Source organism: Cynocephalus volans, chromosome X, assembly GCF_027409185.1.
Source record: "Cynocephalus volans isolate mCynVol1 chromosome X, mCynVol1.pri, whole genome shotgun sequence".
Taxonomy (NCBI): domain Eukaryota; kingdom Metazoa; phylum Chordata; class Mammalia; order Dermoptera; family Cynocephalidae; genus Cynocephalus; species Cynocephalus volans.
This window is the reverse complement of record NC_084478.1, coordinates 64,493,222-64,513,578: the sequence shown is the minus strand read 5'-3', so window position 1 is coordinate 64,513,578 and position 20,357 is coordinate 64,493,222. Positions and strand designations below refer to the sequence as shown.

The 20,357-nt window shown below is 39.1% G+C and overlaps 1 protein-coding gene across 1 annotated transcript in view; it reads right to left on the bottom strand.

The window, feature by feature from the left end:
- The window catches only part of ZNF81 (zinc finger protein 81), a 94,783-nt gene that overhangs the window by 31,812 nt on the left and 42,614 nt on the right, over positions 1 to 20,357 (bottom strand). The window contains exon 3 of the mRNA XM_063083710.1: positions 3,256 to 3,382. Within this exon, the coding sequence (XP_062939780.1) occupies positions 3,256 to 3,382 (127 nt within the window). The remainder of the gene's footprint in view (positions 1 to 3,255; positions 3,383 to 20,357) is intronic.

Here is a 20,357-nt window from a genome sequence, read left to right as displayed (position 1 = left end):
TGGGGATTAAGTTTCAAGATGAGCTTTGGAGGGGACACTTAAACTATAGCACTGCACTGGTGATGAGGAAATAATCAGACACTTGGGGGATTACTGGACACTGGCTCTGAACAACACTAATTCCAGGAGACGCAAAATGCCACCGTGATCCACCAGTCAGACTAGGGGCTTATAGAAATGAAGTGATTTATGGAGTTTTAGCTCAGGTCCATCTCACAGTGGGTCCAGTGGACCCCTGAACCCATCCTGTAGTTATTTCCCCAGTTCCTGAATGCATACTGGAAACTGACATACTCAGCAGCTGGTAGAATCCTCACACTGGTTCCCTGTCCTGTGGAGTGGGAGCTATTATGGTGGGAAAGGCCAAGTAGAAGCCACTAGAACTGCCTTTACCTAGGAAAATAGTAAACCAAAAACAATACCACACTCCTGGAGGGGTTGCAGAGATTAGAGCTACTTGAAATGGTCGTGATTCCCACCACATCCCCATTCAACTTGTCTATTCGGCCTGTGCAGAGAATAGATGGATTTTGAAGAATGACAGTTGATTATTATAAACTTAACCAAGTGGTGACTCCAATTGCAGCTGCTCTTCCAGATGTAATTTAATTGCTTGAGCAAATTAACACATTCCCTGCTACCCAGTATGAAGCTATTGTGAAGCTATTGATATGGCAAATGCTTTTTTTTTCTTTTTGAGATACCTGTTAGTAAAAACCACCAGAAACAATTTGCTTTCAGCTGCAATACACCTTCACTGTCCTACAGCAGGGGTTTATCAATTCTCCAGCCTTACGTCACAATTTAGTTCACAGGGATCTTGATCACCTTTCCCTTCCACAAGATATCACGCTGATCCACTACGTTGCTGACATTATGCTGATTGGACCTAGTGAGTGAGAAGTAGCAACTATTCTAGACTTACTGGTAAGACATTTGTATATGAGAGGGTGGGAAATAACTCTGACAAAATTTAAAGGCTTTCCACCTCAGAGAAATATCTAGAGATCCAGGGTGTAGGGCATGTCAAGGGATCCCTTCTAAGGTGAGGGATACCTTTTTGCATCTGGCCCCTCCTACAAGCAAAAGAGAGGTACACTACCTACTGTGCCTCTTTGGATTCCTCATTTAGATGTGCTACTCTGGCCCATTTACCGAATGATCCAAAAAGCAGCTAGTTTTGAGTGGGACCCAGAACAGAAGAAGGCTCTACAACAGGTCCAGGCGACTGTGCAAGCTGCTCTGCCACTTGGGACATATGATCCAGCAGACCTAATGGTGCTTGAAGTGATGGTGGCAGATAGAGATGTGGTTTGGAGACTTTAGTAGGCCCCCATAGGTGAATCACAGTGCAGATCCTTTGGACACCTTTCAGCTTGTTATGGGGCTTGAATTTACTCACCCACTGAATTTAAGCATATTAGTTAGGGGAGGAGAAGAAACTTAACAAGGACTCCCTCAGTAATGGCAAGTGAACATAGAAGAGACCAGTGATGAATCTCTGCCCCATAGCAGGGTGCCAGAAATGTGGCATACAGAAGACCCATTCCCCAGTGCTGCTGTAGGGGACCCAGGTCCTTCTATTGAGGCCCAGCCTGTGGATGGTGTGAGGCCAGTAGCAGCCCCTGGAGCACTAGGCCTGGGTGTTACTAGAGTTGTGTTGCTTGAGAATGTAGCCCAAAGTGAATGATAAACTCCATCTGAGGCTAAATACCAGCACAAAACTGATAGCCCACAACTACCATGAGGGAAAGTCGAAAAGAACTTTGACGAAAGAGGTCAAGAACACATGAAACTGTTAAGAGATATGACATCAAATCAGGCATGGCAACACCACACCCTTGGTCCTGAGTGGTGGCTCTGCCCCTCAACCCTGAAACAAGGGGACGGACCTTCCCTCTGAAACCGAGGAGGCGGTGGGTCCCCCATCTCCCCAGCCAGTGCCATTAGTGCCTGTGGTGGCAGCTGCAGCCCCACTGGTCTCTGAACCATCCTTGAAGTCATTCTTTCCTTTTCTTGAAGGATAACATGTTCACAACCAAATAGCTTTACTATCCTATTTCCCGCCTGTAGGAAAGAAGTCTGTCAGCCTTTCTTCATTTTCTCCCATCTCTGTCCCCTTCCACCCAAGCTGGCAGTGTTTCTACTGAGATGGCTGACTGGATCTATAAGTCACAGACCTAACCTCTTTAGCAATCGGTTGTCCAGACACACCTTTGGTGTCTTTCCAGAGTATACTTTCTCAATTTTTGCAATATGGATAGTCTGAGAATTTTCCAAATCTTAAGGTTCTGGTACTGTTTTCCTAACAATTCCTTCTTCAATTTATCTCTTTCCTCTCACATTTTACTATAAGCAGCAAGGAGAAACCAGGCTGTGATTTCAACATTTTGCTTAGAAATCTCTTCAGCTAAATATTCAAGTTGTCACTTACAAGCTTTTCACCCAAGAGATCTCATACAATTCATCTAAGTTCTCTGCCACCTTCTAACAAGAATCATCTTTCCTCTAGTTTTCAATAACATATTCCTCATTTCCATCTGAGACCTCACCAAAAGTACTTCAACACTCACATTTCTACAAAAGTCTCTTCAAGGGAACATAGGCTTTTTCTATCAAGCACATCAAAACATTCCTAGCCTCTACCTATTACCCAAGTCCAAAGCTACTTCTACATTTTCTAGGTATTTGTATCAGCAGTACTCCACTTCCCAGTATCAAAATCTGTATTAATTTCCTAGGGCTGCTGTAACAAAGTACCACAAACTCGGGGGTTCAAAACAACAGAAATTTATTCTCTCACAGTTCTGGAGGCCAGAAATCCAAAACCAAGGTGTCAGCAGGGCCATGCTCTCTTTAGAGGTGCTATGGAAGAAACTGTTCCATACCTCTTTCCTAGCTTCTGGTGGCCTCAGGTGTTTCTTGGCTTATAGACGTATCATTCCAGTCACATGCCATCCTCTCCCTGTGTGTATTCACATTGTCTTCCCTCTGTGTGTGTGTGTGTGTGTGTGTGTGTGTGTGTGTGTGTGTGTCTGTGTCTATATTTCCCCTTTTTATAAGGACAGCAGTTATACTGGATTAAGGCCCACCATAATGACCTCATTTTAGCTTGATTACTTCTTTAAAGACTCTATTTCCAAATAAGGTCGCATTCTAAAGTATGGGGGGTTAAGAATTCAACATATTTTATTTGGGGGACACAATTAAACCCACAGCAGGCTTCTCACTGCTTCATAGGATGGCTGTGCTTACCCACTGACAGCAGGTGACTGTAGTTCTCCAGCATCACATCCTGGTACAGGCGTCTCTGGGCAGAGTCCAGTTGCTGCCACTCCTCCCTGCTGAAGTTCACAGCCACATCCTCAAATGACACCGAAACCTATAACAACACAATCCACAATCATAACAACATGATCAGCACTGGGGAATAGGGAGAAGATAGAAAACTTTTAAACGATTTTTCATCACAATATACCATATGCCATGAATACCTAGTTTTATCTATATATACATTTTTTGTGTATGTGTGGAAAAACATAATTGAAAGATAATACAAATCTTTCCACAAACTTTTCGAAGTACCTTTGTCTCCCCCTCTCTTTCTGTCTCTTTCTGGTCTCTCTCTTTCTTTGTTATAAAATATAGTGTAGAATCCAAACATCTAATTATAAATTTCTGCTATTCATTATGTATGACATTTGGTCAATCAGAACCTGCTGGCACCTTGATCTTGGACTTTCAAGCCTCCAGAACTGAAAAAAAATAAATTTCTTTTGTTTATAGATTACCCAGTCTCAGACATTTTGTTATAGCAGAACTAATGGATTAAAACAGAAATTGGTACCAAGAAGTGGGGTATTCCTATAACAAATGCCTAAAAATGTGGAAGTGGCATTGGAACTGGGTAATATGCAGAGGCTGGACCATAAAGAGTTATTCTGGTGAGGGCTCAGAAGATAAGAACTATAGGGAAAGCTTGAAACTTCTTAGATTACTTAAGTGGTCATGATCATAATATTGGCAGAAATATAGATAGTAAAAGCAATTCTGAAGAAGTCTTGGATGGAAAAGAGGAACAAGGTATTAGAAACTGGAGGAAAGGTCATCCTTGTTATAAAATGGCAAAGAACTTAACTGAATTGTGTCTGTGTCCTAATTCCTTGGGGAAGTCAGAACTGTGAGCAGTGAGCTAGGATACTTGGCAGAAGAAATATCTAAACTAAGTGTTGAAGGAGCTGCTTGGCTTCTCCTGACTGCTTATGGTAAAACGTGAGAAGCAAGAAACAAATCAAAAATGGAATTTATAATTAAAAGAAAAGCAGAACTTAAAGATTTAGAAAATTTTCAGCCTGGCCAGATTGTGAAAAATAAAAAAAAAGTTTGAGAGAGAATACCAAGGGTGTGGTTAAGCTACTGTTTGATAAGGAGATTAGTATAGATAGAAGGAAGTCAGATGCTACTCATCAAAGCAATGGAAGAATGACCCTGAAAGCACTTCAGAAATTACCTCTGCTGCCACTCCCATCACAGGCCAAGAATTCCAGTGCCTTGAGGGCAGAATAATTTTAAAGGAGGAGGCCCAGTGCACCTGTGAGACATTGGGGCTTGCTTACCAGAGCCACTTACTTCCCCGAGCAGAGACTTCAAGTCTCTGCTCCCCTCATTCCACTGCAGCACTCCTTGGCCACCTCAGCTCTGGCTCAAGTAGACCCAGGTGCAGCTTGGGCTGCTGCACCAGAAGGCAGAAGTGGTAAGTTTGGTGGTGTAGTGGATTGAATTATGTCCCCCCCAAACTTATTGAAGCTTGAATTGTGTCCTCAGGTTTCATGTATTAGAAACTTAGCCCTCACTATGACTGTTAAGAGGGCAGGAAATCCTATTATGGTAATTGAAATGTGGAGACTTGAAGAGGTGATTGGATTGTAAGACCATGCAGTAGTGAATAAACTAAAAATGGTGGTCAGGGGCATGGTTCTGAGGGCTTTAAAGGAAGAGGAGAGTCTTTCTCTCTCTTGCTCTCTCTGCTTTCTCTGCTTCCACCATCTTGCAATGTGAGACCCTTGGGTCACTGTCATGACCACCAGATGGACTTTGGACTTCCCAGCCTCAGAAACTGTATGCAATAAATTTCGTTTTCTTTATAGATCATCCAGTTCCAGGTATTTTGTTATAAGCAACAGAAATGGACTAATACAGGTGGTGTCCATATGGTGCTAACCCTGCAGGTGCACAGAGTGCACAAGCTATAGAGGCATGAGTACCTCCACCTAGATTTCAAAGGATGCCTTGGAGAGCCTCAGGGCCCAGGAAGAGAATAGCTGCAAGGTTGGGGCCACCACAGAGAGTATCATCTGGGGCAATGCCCCAGCAGAGCCATGGGGCTAGAGTCATTGCAGACAGTACCCACTAGGACAATACTTAATGAAGCTGTGGGGGAAGAACTGCCCCCAAGACCACAGACCTGTAGAACCACTAGTATGCAATGCCAGCCTGGGAGAGCAGCAAGGCAACCCTTGAGAGCACCACATGGGCTGTGACCAGCAAAGCCATGGGTACAGAGCTGCTCAGAGCCTTGGTGGCCCAACCTCTGACCCAGTATGTCCAGAAGGCAGGACATGAAAGTCAAAGAAGATTATTCTCAAGCCTCAAGATTTAATGTTGTTCACTCTGTTGGGTTTTGGACTTACTGGGACCTCTTACCCCTTTCTTCTTGCCTATTTCTCCCTTTTGGAATAGGAATGTCTATCCTATACCTGTCCCACAATTATGTTGTGAAAGCACATAACTTGTTTGATTTCACAGGCTCACAGCTGGAGGGGAAGTTGCCTCAGAATGAACTGTACCTTGAGTTTCACCTATATCTTATTTAGGTGATACTGAGATGAGACTCTGGAGTTTACACTTTTGAATTGATGCTGAAATGAGTTAAGACTTTTGGGGCTATCAGGATAGAACAAATGTATTTTGTATGTGAGAAGAACATGAATTTGGGGGGCCAGGGTGGAATGCTGTAGTTTGAATGTTTGTGTTCCCTCTAAAATTCATGTTGAATCTTAATCCCCAGTGCAACAGTATTAAGAGGTGTCGTCTTTGGGAGGTGATTAGGTGATAAGGGTTCCACTTTCATGAAAAGATTAGTGCTCTTATAAAAGGGCTGGAGGGAACTAGCTAGGGTCCCTTCCTTTTTTCCCTTCCATCCCTTCCACCATGTGAGGACACAGTGTTCGTCCCTTCTAGAGGATGTAGCAACAAGGGTGCCATCTTGGAAGCAGAAAGAAGCCCTCACCAGACATTGAACCTGCCAGTACCTTGATCTTGGGCTTCCTGGCCTCCAGAATTGTGAGAAATAAATTTCTATTGTTTACAAATTACCCAGTCTCAGGTATTTGTTATAGTAGCACAAACAGATTAAGACAGAAGGATAAGACAAAATCAAAAGATCTAACAAACATGCAATTTGAGACCCAGAAGGACAGAAGAAAAGGGGAGAAAATATATTTTTAAAAATAATGGGTAGAAACTTCCCAAATTTGGTGAAAGACATGGATTCGAGAAGTTTGACAAACCCCAAGCAGGATAATACACAGAAAACCATACCTAGACACATCATACTCATAGTCAAACTACTGAAAGCCAAAACAAGTGATTCAAGTAACCACTTACTACTTAACAGAAGAAATGGATGCCAACATACAGCTGAATGATATTTTTAAAATGCTGAAGAAAATAAAGTGTTATCTGGTTGGGTAAATGTTAGGAATTCCTTGACTAGATCTCAAGGTCTAGGAATAATTCTTCACGACTTTTGGCTCCCCACTCTGGGTTCCTGACTCCAACATATGAGTCATCCTTCCTTTTTCATGAAAGGCTACAGAAGAGTTTGCTCAGTCTGCCTCCTGCCAGAAGAATTTGGGGGGTCGAACATTTTCTTTCCCTTTTGTATTGTTTGTATCTCTTTCAGTCCAAAGTGGTAGTGTTTCTGTTGATATATGTTGCTCTAGAATTTTATTGGGTTTATGTGAATCTTACTAGGTTCACGCCATTAGACAAAAGCTGCACCCATAGATCTCGTCAAAATAAGCCCCTTTCTACCTTGAACACTGAGGGCTGAGGACAACACTCTTAAGGCCCTATTGTTTGATTGGGAAGATCTGTGGGGCATATTTCATCTCTTCGAAGTGGCTTTTATGTGGCTGAATACTCTGATCCTCTGATCTTTCCGAAGTCTTAAAAGGCTGTACAGTCACATCCTTTGCTTTATCTCTACACCACATTTCCCTCATGACACTGTGAAAGTATTTCTTAGTTTTAGCATCATGTGCTATCTGGAGAAGCTAATACTTTTCAAAACCATCAAGTCCTGACTCCTTTGTGTTTAACAGTCCTTTTCTCAATTTATTTATCTTTCACATTTTGCTATAAGAAGAAAGAAGAAGCTAGGCACTTTCAACACTTAGCTTGGAAATATTAGATAGATCATCAAGTTCATTTCCACATAACAGCAGATGGCAGTGCTGTTAAGTTTTCTGTCATTCTATAACAAGAATCCTCCAGTTTCCAAAACATGTTCTTCACTTCCTTTTGAGCCCTCATCAGCAGCATCCACAAAGTCCAAATTTCTACCAACAGTTTGTTCTCTAACATTCTCCTTAAAATTCTTCCAGCCTCCACTCACTTCTCAGTTTGAAGGACACTCCTACGTCTTCAGGCTGCCCTATTCCCAGTATCAAAATCTGTGTTAGTTATCTATTCGATGTATAGCAAATTACCCCAAAACTTAGTGAGTTAAGACAATATCTATTGTCTCAGTTTCTGTGGGTCAGGAATCCAGGTGTGGCTTAGATGGGTTCTCTCACTCAGGGTCTCTCACAAGGCTGCAATTAAGGGGTTGGCTGGGGCTACATTCATCTTGAAGATTGACTGGGGAATGATCCACTTCCAAGGGCAGTCAGGTATTTTTAACCTATACGGATTAAAAATCTTAACAATGGTTGCCTCAAGGGGAGGGTATTGACTGGTCAAAAGGGATATTTCTATATTTTAATTTGAGTGATGGCTACATGGACATATATATATATACCTGTCAAAACTCATCAAACTATACATTAAAGATCTGAGTAATTCGGTGTATTTCAAATACAGCTCAATTTCAAAAACACACACACAAAAAACCCCCTCATAAAAAACAAAAGGGCATGTTAGAATTATACTCAGAGTGCACTGTGGGCCCCAAATGGGGGTGTAGGTTTACATTCCATAAGGTCGGTGCAGTTTAAATTGAATCTTGGAAAAAAGTAAGTGTGAGGAAGATATGTAGGGGAAATATTTTCCAGAAAAGACAAGGAGAATAGTATGAAAGCAGGAAAATACATGGTGAATTAAGGAAAGAGCAAATAGCTCTATAAAAAAGAGAGACTATGTAATATGTCAGGGAGGTAATTATGAGAAAAAATCCAAGTAAGTGTGCTAGAGTGTGATCATGGATATAGAATGAATTCTTTCAGTAATAGATTGCCATTGAAGTGTTTTATATAACAGCAATGAGATATTATTCTTCCTCTAAGTACTTCATTTCAGGGTAAACAAATAGTGGATGATGGAAATTTATTATTTACAGAAATATTCTAGCTGATAAATGCTAATAAAAGTAATGATCATCAGTGGCTGCTAAAACCATTGAGCAAAAGACTGAAGAAATTTAATAATCTATAGATCAGGTTGAAAATCCCTGAGTATACAGAGATAGCCAAATATTACGTACCTCCTGGAGCGATGAATTAGCAAGAGTTCAACACCACCTATGAAGTATTCTTGCCAAAAAAATCAATCTGAATTGATTAGTCCTCTAGACTTATCAGTTCACATTAAAATAGGAACATATTAGATAACACCATGAGAATACAATTAGCAAAATGCAAAATATGGGACATAGTGCAGGCCAAATAGCCCAGTTTCTTCAACCAAAAAATAGCAAGGGGAAAAATGGGAGGGAGGGGAATCTGATAGATCTGCTATATATTTAAAGGGATTTGAGAGACTGTTGGGAGATGATTCTCCACAGGTCTCTCACATTTCTGCACATCTTGCAAGCAGACAAACTGCCTGCCTTTTCTCCAACCTATCTTTTCAGATGTTTATATAGCAAATAGCCTTGGAAGATAGAATTTCCTTCCAGAGATAAGGGTAGGTTATACTAGAAATTGTACTAAGGATAATTTCTTCCTCCAGGACAAAAGTCAGGCAGACAACCATTATGAAAGATTCAGGGTCCATAAGCTTGGGGCTCTTCTCCTATACTGGAACCCACTGCATGTGCAGGTATCATCTGACCCTCCTTGCATTCCTGTAAAAACTGAGGCTTGCGGAAGCAGCATAAATACCATAATACTCTGACTACCACCACTGCCATAAGGGCTAAAGTCCTTTGTCTCTGACGCAGGAGTCTCATGTCTTCTACCATTATCCATGTAACCATGGCAGGCTAACTTGCTAGCTTGAAATAGAGTAAAATCTCAGACCCTTCACAGTTCTTGGAAGTTTTGGTGATAGGATGGGCTACTCACAGAGATGTGGCTTTCTGGAAAAGGAAGGATGAAGGCCTATAGATGCCTGGTAGGAAGAATAATTGTGCCTCCGAAGATATACATATTCTAATCCCTGGAACTTGTAAATATATTACATGGCAAATGGGAATTAAGATTGTAGATGGAGTTAATGTTGCTAATCAGCTGATATTAAGACAGAGAGATTATGCTGGATTATCCAGGTGGGGCAAATGTAACCACAAGAATCTTTATAAACAGAAGAACAAGGCAGAACAGGGGTCAGAGTGATCCAATCTGAGAGGAACTAGACCCACCGTTGCTGGCTTTAAATGTGGAGGAAGAAGGCCTCAAGTTAAGGAATATGAGATGCTGCAAAGGGCAAAGAAATGGATTTCTCCCTAGAGACTTGAGGAATGAATGCAGTCCTGCTAGTATCTTGACTGATTTTAGCCCAGTTAGAACCATTTCAGACTTCTGAACTACAGAAATGTAAAATAATAAAACTTCTGTTGTTTTAAGCCACTAAATTCATAGTAATTTGTTACAGCTGTGATAGAAAAACTAATATATGGGACAGCTAAGGGAATTTAAGGAAAGTCCAGGGGAATCAGTAGTGACTATGTTGACCAAATTGCATGGTCATCTGTGCAATAAATGGTCCCCCACTTTACTGCCTGTTAATGAGGGACTGGAGAAGTTATTGCACACCAAATACCAGGAAGTCAGTTTAAAGACAGCTGCCCGAAGAGTCTCCTATTTGTTCCTCTCACGTAGGCAGGGGACTTCCTCACCAAGTTGGTGGTGAGTCTCAGCACCCCCCATCCCATTGTAACAATTAGTGCTAAGAATTGTTGGGGGAGGGGGGTGGCACTTCCCAACCCTTTTTCAGACAATAGTTGAATGAGCATCTATACTCAGGGCAAAAAGAGGGAAATTCGTGACCAGTATCGGCAGAAACCAGGCAAGTCCTCAGAACTTTGGCTGGTTTGGTTGCAAGATGAGCAAAAGGGTGTGTAAAGATCCTTAGGAAGAATGGCAACAGCTGGAATGTCTTGGAGCTCAGCCCCTCCTATGTTCTATCAAGCCAACCTTAGATCCATTCAGAAAAAAAAAAAAGGGTTCAGAGGTTTTTAGCAGTAGATCCTGGCTGCTCTAATTTAGCCTATGTTTAGCCCTCTTGGTGAGCTTTCCCTGAGACAAATCCTTGTGGGAAACTACAGATGAGGCACTGACTAGCATCCAGGCTTTTACTGCCCCATATTGGATCTATAATGCTGGCAAAGATGACCTACTGGGAAATGAGAAACTGACCCGAAGAATGCAAGATACATTTTTGAGATCAGCCCCACTGCCCTGGAAAACTCCTCTAACTTCTATGTTAAAACTAAGCAGGAGAGGCACCCCCCCAGAGAGGTCAGAGACCCACGTGACCAGGTGTCCCAAGGCACGAGCACAACCGAGCAGGTAGGTGCACTGCTGGGCCTCATCCCCAGCCTGGGTGAGTGGGCACCAACCAGAGAGGCTCGTACCTTCCACCCACAGGCACTCAGGCAGCTGTGTCAAATTGGCAGCCCCAGCAGGATCCTAGCCAGACAATAGTGTCAAACCAGTGGACCATGAAATCCCTTGCCACAATGACTAAACACCAAAGAAAAGATACCAGAAATATGAAAAATCAAGAAAGTACAACACCAAATGGTAATAACTCTCAAGCTCTAGATGCTATAGAACAAGGAGCCCTTGAAATGTCTGACAAGGAATTTCGAATGATAATTCTAAGGAGACTAAATGAGATACAAGAAAACTCAGCTAGACAACATGATGAAATGAGGAAAAGTATACAGGACCTGAAAGAAGAAATGTCCAAGGAAATCAATACCCCGAAAAAGAATGTAGCAGAGCTTGCTGAGCTGAAGAAGTCATTCAATGAAATAAAAAACACAGCAGAGAGTTTAACCAGCAGGCTTGCAGAAGCAGAAGAGAGAAATTCTGACCTTGAAGATGGGCTGTATGAAATAACACAGGCAAACAAAAAAAAAAAAAAAGAAAGAAAGAAAAAAGAATTTAAAACACTTTAGAAAATCTAAGAGAGATATCAGATAACCTTAAGTGCTCAAATATCTGAGTCATGGGTATTCCAGAAGGGGAAGAAAAATGAGATTGCATTGAAAACATATTCAACAAAATAGTGGCAGAAAACTTCCTATGTATAGGAAAAGACACAGATCTTCAGATTCAGGAAGCTCAAAGATCCCCAACTGTATTCAACCCAAAAAGGTCTTCTCCAAGACATGTTACAGTCAAATTGGCAAAACTCAAAGACAAAGAGAGAAACTTAAAAGCTGCAAGAGAGAAGCGTCAAGTCACCTATCAGGGAGCCCCAATCAGACTAACATCAGACTTTTCCTCACAAAACCTAAAGACCAGAAACGAATGGGATGATATATTCAAAATACTAAAAGACAAAGATTGCCAGCCAAGAATACTTTACCGGGCAAGGCTATCCTTCCAAAATGAAGGGCAAATAGTATATTTCTCAGACAAATAAAAACTGTGGGAGTTCGCTACCACACAACCACCCTTACAAGAAATTCTTGAGGGAGTACTAGGTTTGGTACCTGAAAAATAACTACCACTGCCATAAAAACCCAAGAAAAAAATCAAAACCCACTAGTAAAATCAAAATGCCAACAATGAAGAGAAAAAAAAATTTACCTACAACCCAAGAAATCAACAAATACAGAAGACAAACAGTAAATCAGAAAGAAAGGAACAAAAGACACTTAAGACATCCAAATAAAAATCAATAAAATGCTAGGAGTAAATCAACACTTTTCAATAACAACTCTTAATGTAAAAGGATTAAATTCCCCACTCAAAAGACACAGACTGACTGACTGGATTAAAAAGTTGGACCTAACTATATGCTGCCTTCAAGAGACCCACCTCACATATAAAGACACACATAAACTAAGAGTGAAAGGATGGAAAAAGATATATCATGCTAATAGAAATGAAAAACAAGCTGGAGTAGTTATTCTTATATCTGATAAAATAGACTTTAAACTAAAAACAGTAAAAAGAAATAAAGACGGCCACTACATAATGATAAAAGGATTCATCCATCAAGAAGACATAACAATCATAAATATATATATGCACCAAATGTTGGAGCAGCCAGATTTATAAAGCAAATTCTATTAGATCTAAAGAAGGAGACAGACACTAATACCATAATAGCAGGGGACCTGAACACGCCACTATCAATATTGAACATATCTTGGCAAAGAATCAGCAGAGAAACACAAGATATAAACAACACTCTAGACCAATTCGACCTGGCAGATATCTACAGAACATTCCATCCAACAACCTCAAAATATTCATTCTTCTCATCAGCATATGGATCATTCTCCAGGACTGATCACATGTTAGGTCACAAATCAAGTCTCAACAAATTCAAAAAACTTGGAATTATCCCATGTATTTTTTCACATCATAATGGATTAAAATTAGAAATCAGTAACAAACAAAATTCTGGAAACTATACAAACACATGGAAATTAAACAGCACTATACTTAATGCCATATGGGTCCAAGAAGAAATCAAACTAGAAATCAAAAAATGTATTGAAACTAATGAAAACAATGCTACATCATACCAAAACCTGTGGGATACTGCAAAAGCAGTACTAAGGGGGAAAGTTATTGCATTAAATGATTACTTCAGAAGAATGGAAAGATGGCAAGTGAACAACCCAATACGTCACCTTAAAGAACTAAAAAAACAAGAACAATCCAAACCCAAAGTTAGCAGATGGAAAGAAATCATTAAGATCAGAGCAGAACTTAAAGAAATTGAAACCCCAAAAACAATACAAAAGATCAATGAATCAAAAAGTTGGTTTTTTGAAAAGATAAATAAAATTGACAAACCTTTAGCACAGCTAAGTAAAAAAATAAGAGAGAAGACCCAAATAACAAAAATTAGGAATGAAAAAGGTGATACTTCAACTGACATCGCAGAAATACAAGAAATCATTAGTGACTACTATAAACAACTATATGCCAACAAATTTGAAAATCTGGAGGAAATGGATAAATTTCTGGACACACACAAACTGCCAAAACTGAGCCAAGATGATGTAGAAAATTTGAAAAGACCAATAACAATAAAAGAGATTGAAGCTGTTATCAGAAGGCTCCCAACAAAGAAAAGCCCAGGACCAGATGGGTTCACAGCAGAATTCTAGCAAACATTCAAAGAGGAATTGACACCAATTCTCTACAAACTATCCCAAAAGATTGAAACAGAGGCAATTCTCCCAAACTCATTCTATGAAGCAAACATCACCCTGATAACAAAATCAGGTAAAGATACAAGAAAAAAAGAAAACTACAGGCCAATATCCTTGATGAACACAGATGCAAAAATCCTCAATAAAATACTAGCTAACAGAATATAGCAACACATATGCAAAATTATACACCATGATCAAGTGGGATTCAACCCAGGGATACGAGGTTGGTTCAACATATGCAAATCAATAAATGTGATACACCATATCAATAAAATCAAACACAAGGACCATATGATCATCTCTATAGATTCTGAAAAAGCATTTGACAAAATTCAACACTTGTTCATGAAAAAGACTGTCTACAAGTTAGGTATAGATGGAAAGTATCTCAACATAATTAAAGCCATATATGATAAACCCACTGCCAATGTCATCCTGGATGGGGAAAAGCTGCAGCTTTTCCCTTAAGAACAGGAAATAGACAAGGATGCCCACTTTCATCACTCCTATTCAAAACAGTGTTGGAAGTACTAGCTAGAGCAATCAGAGAAGACAAGGAAATAAAGGGCATCCAGATTGGAAAAGATAAAGTCAAATTGTCCCTGTTTGCAGATGACATGATCCTATATATCGAACAGCCTAAATTCTCTACAAAAAACCTCTTGGAGTTGATAAAGATTTCAGCAAAGTTGCACGATACAAAATCAACACACAAAAATCAGTAGCATTTCTATTCTCCAATACTGAACATGCAGAAAGAGAAATCAAGAAAGCTAGCCCATTTATAATAGCCACCAAAAAAATTAAATACTTAGGAATTGAGCTAACCAAGGATGTGAAAAATCTCTATAATGAGAACTACAAACCACTGTTGAGAGAAATTAAAGAGGACACAAGAAGATGGAAAGATATCCCATGCTCTTGGATTGGAAGAATCAACATTATGAAAATGTCCATGCTACTCAAATTGATCTACAAATTCAATGCAATCCCCATCAAAATTCCAATGACATTTTTCTCAGAAATGGAAAAAACTATCCAGACATTTATATGAAATAACAAAAGACCACGCATAGCCAAAGCAATTCTGAGCAAAAATAAATAAATAAATAACGCTGGAGGCATAACACTGACTGATTTTAAACTATACTACAAAGCTATAATAACCAAAACAGCATGGTACTGGCATAAAAACAGACACACTGATCAGTGGAATAGAATAGAGAATCCAGAAATCAACCCACACACCTACAGCCATATGATCTTTGACAAAGGCACCAAATCTATACACTGGGGAAGAGAATGCCTCTTCAGCAAATGGTGCTGGAAGAACTGGATATCCATATGCAGGAGAATGAAACTAGACGCATACCTCTCACCATATACTAAAGTCAACTCAAAATGGAGTAAAGAATTAAATATACAACCTGAAACAATAAAACTTCTTAAAGAAAGCATAGGAAAACACTCCAGGAAGTGGGACTGGGCACAGACTTCATGAATATGACCCCAAAAGCATGGGCAACCAAAGGAAACATAAACAAATGGGATTCTATCAAACTAAAAAGCTTCTGCACAGCAAAAGAGACAATTAACAGAGTTAAAAGACAACCAACATAATGGGAGAAAATATTTGCAAAATATACATCTGACAAAGGATTAATATCCAGAATATACAAGGAACTGAAACAACTTTACAAGAAAAAAATGAGTAACCCAATTAAAAAATGGGCAAAGGAGCTAAATAGGCATTTCTCATAGGAAGATATACAAATGGCCGAGAGACACATGAAAAAATGCTCAACATCACTCAGCATTTGGGAAATGCAAATCAAAAGCACACTGAGATACCATCTCACCCCAGTTAGGATGACTCATAAATGCTGCTGAGGTTACAGAGAAAAAGGAACTCTCATACACTGTTGGTGGGACTGCAAAAATGGTGCAGCCTCTATGGAAAATGGTATGGAGGTTCCTCAAACAATTTCAGAAAGATCTACCATATGACCCAGCTATCCCACTGCTGGGAATATACCCAGAGGAATGGAAATCATCAACTCGAAGGTATACCTATTCTCCAATGTTCACTGCAGCACTATTTACAATAGCTAAGAGTTTGAACTGGCCCAAATGTCCATCATCAGATGAGTGGATACAGAAAATGTGGTATATCTACATAATGGAATACTACTCTGCTATAAAAAAGAATGAAATACTGCCATTTGCAACAACATGGATAGACCTAGAGAAAATTATATTAAGTGAAACGAGTCAGGCACAGAAAGAGAAATATCACATGCTCTCACTTATTTGTGGGAGCTAAAAATAAATAAATAAATACACAAATAAACTGGGGGGTGGGAGGGAAGAAGACACAACAATCACAATTCCTTGAAGTTGTTATGACAAGCGAACATATATGATGTTGTTGGGAAGGATGGGGGAGAGAGAGGGGGAGGAAGGTTTCAGTAATGAGCCACAATAATCAACCACATTGAATACTGATGAAATAAAATAAAATTTAAAAAATTTTTTAAATGAAGTCTTAAAGAAAAAAAATGGAAGATTTTTCATGTACAAATGTGAAAAAAATTGCTTATGTTTTCTATAATGACAATGATTGTTAGTAATATTCTACTAACCAACTGTAAAATAAAATAGAAAATAAACACAAATCATTTCTTAAAAAAAAAAAAACTAAGCAAAAACTAAAGATATACTGTCTTGAAAACGGGCATCATATGTGCCAGATTAAAGTGGACATCTTAAAAACAGAAAGTTGTTACTGTGCTAGTAAAACCCAAGTTCGGGCGTGAACAGACAGTAATGTGGCTGTGGCTGTAGAATCCAGGCATCCCCAAAGTTGAAAGAGACTGTGTTAGTAATGAAGACCTTGCTGTCTGATACAGAACTCTGGGCAACCTGAAAACATTACAAGTTATTTGGTTGAGTCCTGAGTAGCTGCCATATTGTTTGAAACATAAATAAATGTAAAGACTTGTTTACTGGCATCGAGCTGCCCTCTCACTCCATGCCTGATCCCACCAACCCTTTCTACCCTGAAATCAGCTGCTTTTATTTATTTTTATTTTTAAGATTTACGTGTACATATTTGTGGGATATAGTGTGTTGTTTCCATACATACATATACTGCACAATGATTCACTTAGGATAGATAGCACAATTTCGTACCTATTCGTCCACCACTTTTCCTCCTCCTCCCACCCCCCTTGCATACGGTAATCATTATTCTACTCTCTAGTTCTATGAGAACTACTTTTTTCTCTTTCTTTCTTTGTTTATTTAGATTCCACATGAATGGGCCGACCCCACTCACTCAGGAGAGTGCGGCGGTGGGAGTGCAGCAGGCGCTCCCGCTGCTGGTTCAGATCCTATATAGGGATGGCCAGTGCGCTCACTGGCTGAGTGCGGTGCAGACGTCACCAAGCCAAGGGTTGCGATTCCCTTACCGGTCACACACACACAAAAAAAATAGATTCCACATATGAGTGATATGATGCAGCATTTGTCTTTCCATGCCTGACTTCACTTAACATGGTGGTTTCCAGTTCCAACCAGGTTGCTGCAAATGATAGGATATATTTTTAATAGCTGAGTAGTATTCCATTGTGCATATATACCACAGTTTTGTTGTCCATTCTTCTGTTGATGGGCATTTAGGCTGATTCCATCTCTTGGCTATTGTGAATAGTGCTGCAATGAATATTGGAGTGCAGATGTCTTTTTGATACACTGATTTCATTTCCTTTAGATATATTCCTACTAGTGGGATGGCTGGGTCATAAGATAGATCTATTTTTAGTTCTCTGAGGAACCTCCATGCTGTTTTCCACAATGACTGTACCAATTTACATTCCCACCAACAATATACAAGAGTTCCCACTTCTCTGCATCCTCACCAGCATTTGTTACTTTTTTGTCTTGTTGATAATAGCCATTCTAACTGGAGTGAGATGATTTCTCATTGTGGTTTTAATTTGTATTTCTCTGATAATTAGTGGTGCTGAGGATTTTCGCATGTGCCTGTTGGCCATTTGTATGTCTTCTTTTGAGAAATGTCTGTTCAGGTTCTTTGCCCATTTTTAAATTGGGTTTAATTTGGGTTTTTTTTGCTGTTGAGTCATTTAAGTTACTTATATACTCTGGATATTAGCCCATCTGATGTGTAGTTGACAAATACTTTCTCTTGTTCTGTAGGTTGTCTCTTTACTTTGTTGACAGCATCCCTTGCTGTGCAGAAGCTTTTTAGTTTGATGCAATCCCATTTATGTATTTTTGCTTTAGTTGCCTGTGCCTTTGTGGTCTCGCTCAAAAAACCGCTGCCCACTCCCATTTTGTGTAGCATTTCCTCTATGTTTTCTTCTAGTAGTTTCATAGTTTTGGGTCTTAAATTCAGGTCTTTGATCCATTTCAAGTTGATTTTTGTGTGAAGTGAGAGATAGGGGTCTAGTTTCAGTCTTCTGCATGTAGATATCCAGTTTTCCCAGCACCATTTGTTGAAGAGGCTGTCCTTTCCCCAGTGTATATTTTTGGCACCCTTCTCAAAAAATCAGTTGGCTGTAAGTGCGTGGGTTTATTTCAGGGCTCTCTATTGTATTTCATAGTTCAATTTGTCTGTTTTTATGCCAGTACCACGCTGTTTTGGTTACTATAGCTTTATAGTATATTTTGAAATCAAGAAGTGTGATGCCTCCAGCTTTGTTCTTTTTGTCCAAGATTGCTTTTGCTATACGGGGTCTTTTGTGGTTTCATACAAATCGCAAGAATTTTTTTCTATTTCTGTGAAGAATGTCATTGATATTTTGCTAGGGGCTGTGTTGAATGCATAGATTGCTTTGGGCAATATAGACATTTTGATGATGTTAATTCTTCTGATCCATGAACATGGAATATCTTTCCATTTATTTGTGTCCTCTTCAATTTTTTTCACCAATGTTTTATAGCTTTCTTTGTAGAGGTCTTTCATCTCCTTTGTTAAATTTACTCCTAGGTATTTCATTTTTTGGTAGCTATTGTAAGTAGGATTATATTCTTGATTTCTTCTTTGGCTCTTTTGTTGCTGGCATATAGGAAGGCTACTGATTTTTGTGTGTTGGTTTTGTTGCCACTTTACTGAATTCATTTATTAGTTCAAGTAATTTTTTGGTGGAGTCTTTAAGGTTTTCTATGTATAGGATCATGTCATCTGCAAACAGGGATAGTCTGACTTCCTCCTTTCTGATTTGAATGCGTTTTATAGCTTTCTTTTGACTTAATGTAGAGGCTAGAACTTTTAGTACTATGTTGAATAAGAATGGAAAAAGTGGGCATGCATCCTTGTCTTGTTCCAGATCTTAGAGGAAAAGCCTCCAATCTTTGTCCACTCAGTATGATATCAGCTGTGGGTTTATAGTATATGGCCTTTATTGTGTTGAGGCACATTCCTTCTATACCTAATTTGTTGAGTGTTTTTATCATGAAGCAATGTTGAATTTTATTAAATGCTTTTCCTGCATCTATTGAAATGATTCATATGTTTTTTATCCTTCATTCTGTTGATGTGATATATCATGTTTATAGATTTGTGTATGTTGAACCATCCTTGAATCCCTGGTATGAATCCCACTTGATCGTGGTGTATGATCTTTTTAATGTGTTGCTAGATTCTGTTTGCTAGCATTTTGTTGAGGATATTTGCATCTGAGTTCATTAGGGATATTGGTCTGTAGTTTTCTTTTATTGTTGTTGTGTCTTTTTCTGGTTTTTGGTATAAGGGTAATGCTGACTTTGTAGAATGAGTTTGGAAGTATTCCGTCCTCTTCAATTTTCTGAAAGAGTTTGAGAAGAATTGGTATTAGTTCTTCTTTGAATGCTTGATAGAATTCAGCAGTAAAGCCATCTGGTCCTGGGTTTTTTTTTTGTTGTTGTTGTTGTTGGAAGACTTGTTATTACTGCTTCAATCTCATTACTCGTTATTGGTCTGTTTAGGTTTTGTAGTTCATGATTCACCTTTGGTAAGTTGTCCAGGAATTTATCCACTTCTTCTAGGTTTTCCAGTTTGTTTGCATATAGTTGTTTGTAGTAGTCTCTTATGATCCTTTGTATTTCTGTGGTATCAGTTGTAATGTCCATTTTTTCATTTCTGATTTTATTTGAATCTTTTTTCTTCATTAGTCTAGCTAAAGGTTTATCAATTTTATTTATTGTTTTGAAAAACCACCTGTTTGTTTCATTGATCTTTTGTATTTTTTAAAATTTCTAATTCATTTATTCCTGCTCTGATCTTTGTTATTTCTCTCCTTCTACTGATTTTGGGTTTGGTTTTTTCTTGTTTTTCCAGCTCCTTGAGGTGTAACATTAGGTTGTTTATTTGGAGTCTTTCTTCTTTTTTGATGTAGGCATTTATTGCTATAAACTTCCCTCTTCCCTCTTAGAACTGCTTTTACTGTATCCCCTAGGTTCTGGTATGCTGTGTTTAATATTAATTTTCTCCAGAAAATTTTTAATT